At 39.8% G+C, this 4,995-nt stretch overlaps 1 protein-coding gene across 1 annotated transcript in view; it reads right to left on the bottom strand.

Annotated features, from left to right (window-relative positions):
- The window catches only part of LOC106881695 (NAD-dependent protein deacetylase sirtuin-1), a 39,215-nt gene that overhangs the window by 29,168 nt on the left and 5,052 nt on the right, over positions 1-4,995 (bottom strand). The window contains exon 2 of the mRNA XM_014932161.2: positions 3,211-3,275. Within this exon, the coding sequence (XP_014787647.2) occupies positions 3,211-3,275 (65 nt within the window). The remainder of the gene's footprint in view (positions 1-3,210; positions 3,276-4,995) is intronic.

Here is a 4,995-nt window from a genome sequence, read left to right on the forward strand (position 1 = left end):
GTGTCAGAGTTCAAAAGCCACTGAAATCAACTTTGCTTTTCATCCTTATGGGGTTGATGAAATAAAATACCGATTAAGTACTTGTGCCTATAGTAGAAACGGTCATCATCATCCTCATCATCATCGTCGTTTAATGTCCGCTTTCCATGCTAGCATGGGTTGGACGATTTGACTGAGGACTGGTGAAACCAGATGGCTACACTAGACTCCAATCTGATTTGGCAGAGTTTCTACAGGTGGATGCCCTTCCTAACGCCAACCACCCCGAGAGTGTAGTGGGTGCTTTTTATGTGCCACCGGCACGAAGGCCAGTCAGGCGGAACTGGCAACGGCCATGAGTGAAAGAATAAAATGCCAGGTAAAATTATATTTCAGTACTTAGTTTTGGCCCTCTAAGTTCCAAGATCAAATCTCACTCAGAGTGAAGTTACTTTCACTTGTCAAGAGAAGCTAAAAATAAATGCCACTAATGTGATCATTCATATATCATTATTGATCATTCATCGGAAATTCATGCTTGTGTGTGAATGCAATTCATCTTTCAAATGTAAACATCATTGCCTAAGTTGATAATTATAACGCTACAATTATTAAACTTCTAGATAACATTTTAATTGATAAGGTTATGTGACATTTAAATATCAATATTTTCAAGAACATATACAGACACACACACACACAAACCTACATAAATGAATACACGTCAGCGCAGACAAGCAAGAGAAAATAAAAGTACTCAGTATACAGTGGTATATAATTTACCACAACTTGAAAAATTCACAAATCGTTACTCTGAGGTTTTCAGTTTTCCAGATAATCTTCTGATGATTATCAAAAACAAAAAATTAGGAGGAAACAACAAACAAAATTTCAACTTCCAATAAATTATATATTGTATTTATTCATGTATAAGACACATTCTCTTCCTCTCTAAAAATTACGATCATATGTCTTCTGCAGCTGTGAGTACTGTTATGGCCTACTCAGTTGAGGTTCATATATCTCTTTCAAATCTGTTTTTGCTTCATCTAGGATACATAAACTTCTTCAATCTATTTTATATAGCAATAACAATAAATCAGACTAAACATACTTTCGCCATGCATCATAATACGAAAGAAAAGTTTACCATACATAAGACAATGTTTCATCAAATTACAGTCATCAATAAGTACAAAAACCTTATGCTGAGTAAATTTTTTCATATGACAAAAGTATGTGCACACTCAATGTATAAGAATAATTATTTAATCACATTATTTTAGACAACTTTCTGTGCATACATTAATATCTTTTGTAAGCTGATTTCAAAATGCATGAGTATGTGCACAGTTGTGCAGATTAGAGGGAATAGTACACAAGAGATTTCAACGTCTATAATTGCAGGTGCCCATTATACCAAAGTGTGCATAATATACAAATATATATATATGTGTGTGTGTGTGTATATATATATATATATATATACTCTTTTACTTGTTTCAGTCATTTGACTGCGGCCATGCTGGAGCACCGCCTTTAGTCGAGCAAATCGACCCTGGGACTTATTCTTCGTAAGCCTAGTACTTACTCTATCAGTCTCTTTTGCCGAACCACTAAGTGACAGGGACATAAACACATCAGCATCGGTTGTCAAGCACTGCTAGGGGGGACAAACACAGACACACAAACATATATATATATATACATATATACGATGTGCTTCTTTCAGTTTCCGTCTACCAAATCCACTCACAAGGCTTTGGTCGGCCCGAGGCTATAGTAGAAGACACTTGCCCAAGATGCCACACAGTGGGACTGAACCTGGAATCATGTGGTTGGTAAGCAAGCTACATATATATGTAATCATCATTTTTAGCATCAACTTTACCATACTTGCAAAAGTCATGGAATTTGTTGAGGTAGATTTTCTATAACAAGATGCTCTTTCCTGTTGCCAACCCTCACCTGTTTCCATGAAAGGTAATATTTCATATTATCAGATTTGTTTTACCAGAAGACTGGAAACGAGCAATGGTGATGCTTGTATACAATCAAGTGTTGTCAAAAGAGGACACAGACACAATGGGCTTCTTTCAGTTTTCATCTACCAAATCCACTTACAAGGCTTTGGTTGGCCAAGGGCTATAGTAGAAGACACTTATCCATCATGCTGTACAGTGGGACTGAACCTGAAATCACATAGTTGGGAAGCAAGTTTCTTAACTACACAGTTATACCTCACCCTTTCCTCTTATAATCCTCTCACTGTGGTCCTCAGGGGCAAGACAACCCTCATGTTTAAGGTGCCACAATAAAATTCAAACGGTACAATTTGTAAAGTGGATAGCAATAAAAAGGGCATCCAGCCATAAAAATCATACCAAATATTGAGTACAATACAAGACATTGTCCTGAAACATATAGGAAGGCAGTAACTAGAAATAAGAGCTGATATGGAGTCCAACCCATTTGGGCTTACGTTATTACATAATGTTATACAATCTTGCATATTGTTACATGCTAAATTATATGATGTACTTTGTTTACTACGGAAACATGCAGTAGTGCCCTCATTTGTTTCATCTTTATTATTCTCTCTTTCATATAAATATATATATATATATATATCATCATCATCATCATCGTTTAACGTCTGCTTTCCATGCTAGCATGGGTTGGACGATTTGACTGAGGACTGGCAAGCCAGAAGGCTGCACCAGGCTCCAATCTGATCTGGCAGAGTTTCTACAGCTGGATGCCCTTCCTAACACCAACCACTCCAAGAGTGTAGTGGATGCTTTTACATGCCACTGGCACGAGGGCCAGTCACACAGTACTGACAATGGCCACGCTCAAAATGGTGCTTTTTACGTGCCACCTGCACAGGAGCCAGTCCAGCGGCACTGGCAACGACCTCGCTCGAATGATTTTCTAACGTGCCACTAGCACAAGTGCTAGAAAGCAACGCTGGTAACGATTACGCTCAAATGGTGCTATTCACGGGCCACTAGCACAGAAGCCAGACAGTTGCTCTGGCAATGAACACGCTCGACAGTGCTGTTAGTGCTCCACTGGCGCGGTGACCAGTCATCGAGTATGGTTCAATTACGATTTCATATATATGATAGACATAGATAGATGTGTATGTATACTTATACAAATATACAAACTAACATATAATAGATAAAAATTGTCAGCTTTACATTTTAACACAGGAAATTTACTCACTGGATTATCAAAATCAGCATTTTGAAGAGGGTCCTCTGATAAACTGGTATCCATTTCATTCTCAGCTGAAAAAGACAGAAAAAATTCATAAAATGTAAATTGTCCAGTAAATTAGGAAATGTTCAGTATACTCCATCACCAATGTTTTAACATCCACCTTTCCATGCTCATACAAGTCAGATGGAATTTGCTGAAGCAAGTTTTCTATGGCTGGATGTGCTTCCTGTCGCCAACTCTCACTTGTTTCCGAGTAAGGTAATATTTCCGCATGACCAAATATGTTTTGACGAAAAAATTGGGAAGGAATGACATTGCTTGCATGATGCTGTCACTCGCTTACAACTATCACACGGTGTTAAGGCAAGGAGACAGTAACACACCACTTGGACACGGAACTCAGCTTGCGAAGACTTATTGGGGCAAGCAAAAGCGAAATTGGGATAGCACCTGTGCCCAGCGTTGCCTTTCTGGCACTTGTACCCATGACATGTGTAAGGATTTTCGAGCGAGATCGCTGCCAATGCCCCTGGACTGGCTCTTGTGCGGGTGGCACATAAAATACACCATTTGAGTGTGGCCGTTGCCAGTACCGCCTGACTGGCCTTCGTAGGATTTTTGAGCGAGATCGTTGCCAATGCCCCTGGACTGGCTCTTGTGCGGGTGGCACATAAAATACACCATTTGAGTGTGGCCGTTGCCAGTACCGCCTGACTGGCCTCGTGCGGGTGACATGTAAAAGCACCCACTACACTCTCTGAGTGGTTGGCGTTAGGAAGGGCATCCAGCTGTAGAAACTCTGCCAAATCAGATTGGAGCCTGGTGTAGCCATCTGGTTTCACCAGTCCTCAGTCAAATCGTCCAACCCATGCTAGCATGGAAAGCGGACATTAAACGACGATGATGATGATGATGATGACTTCTTTCAGTTACCATCTAGCAAATTCACTCACAAGGCTTTGGTTGGCTAAAAGCTATAGAAGATACTTGCCCAAGGTGAAAGGCAGTAGGACTAAACCAAGGAGTTGGGAAGTAAACTTCTTACGACATCATTGCACTGTTTTACACAAAAACAAGGATTTCTGAAGTAGGTACCATGTACATCATTCTCAAAAGCACTGAGGTTATATCAGGCCAATCACTCTGTGGTCATCCAAACTGCTTGAAATAGCAGCTAATTCTCCCTCAAACCATTCTTCAGTCATATGAGATAGGATACCTTAGATATTGCCCTTCATACCTCAAAAAATGACAAGATGACCATGATTACATACTGGAAAACGTTTGGTCATAGATCAGCTTAGTCAAGTATAATCTGGTGCTAAAGAGCAACAACTTATTAAAACTCAATAAAATTTTATGTCTGGTACCAAAGAGTTGTGGGCTTCTATCTTGCATTAAAATTTCCTGCACAAATAACAACAGAATTCCTTTAGTGGAACTTCTTGTCTGATGAAACTGTCTTCATTTTAGCAGAAAAAAACTAAAGGCGCAGGAGTGGCTGTGTGGTAAGTAGCTTGCTTACCAACCACATGGTTCTGGGTTCAGTCCCACTGCATGACACCTTGGGCAAGTGTCTTCTATAGCCTTGGGCCGACCAAAGCCTTGTGAGTGGATTTGGTAGACGGAAACTGAAAGAAGCCTGTCTCCTTGTCTCCGTATTCTTTCTGTTGAAGAGCGTAGCTCGAAACGTCAAAGACTTTCCGTATTCCCGAGCGTCATACTAATATATACTTTTGTTATTTACACCACCTGTCCTCGTCTGTTGTTATTATTTGTATATTCTCC

The sequence above is a fragment of the Octopus bimaculoides genome, chromosome 4, assembly GCF_001194135.2.
Source record: "Octopus bimaculoides isolate UCB-OBI-ISO-001 chromosome 4, ASM119413v2, whole genome shotgun sequence".
Taxonomy (NCBI): Eukaryota; Metazoa; Mollusca; class Cephalopoda; order Octopoda; family Octopodidae; genus Octopus; species Octopus bimaculoides.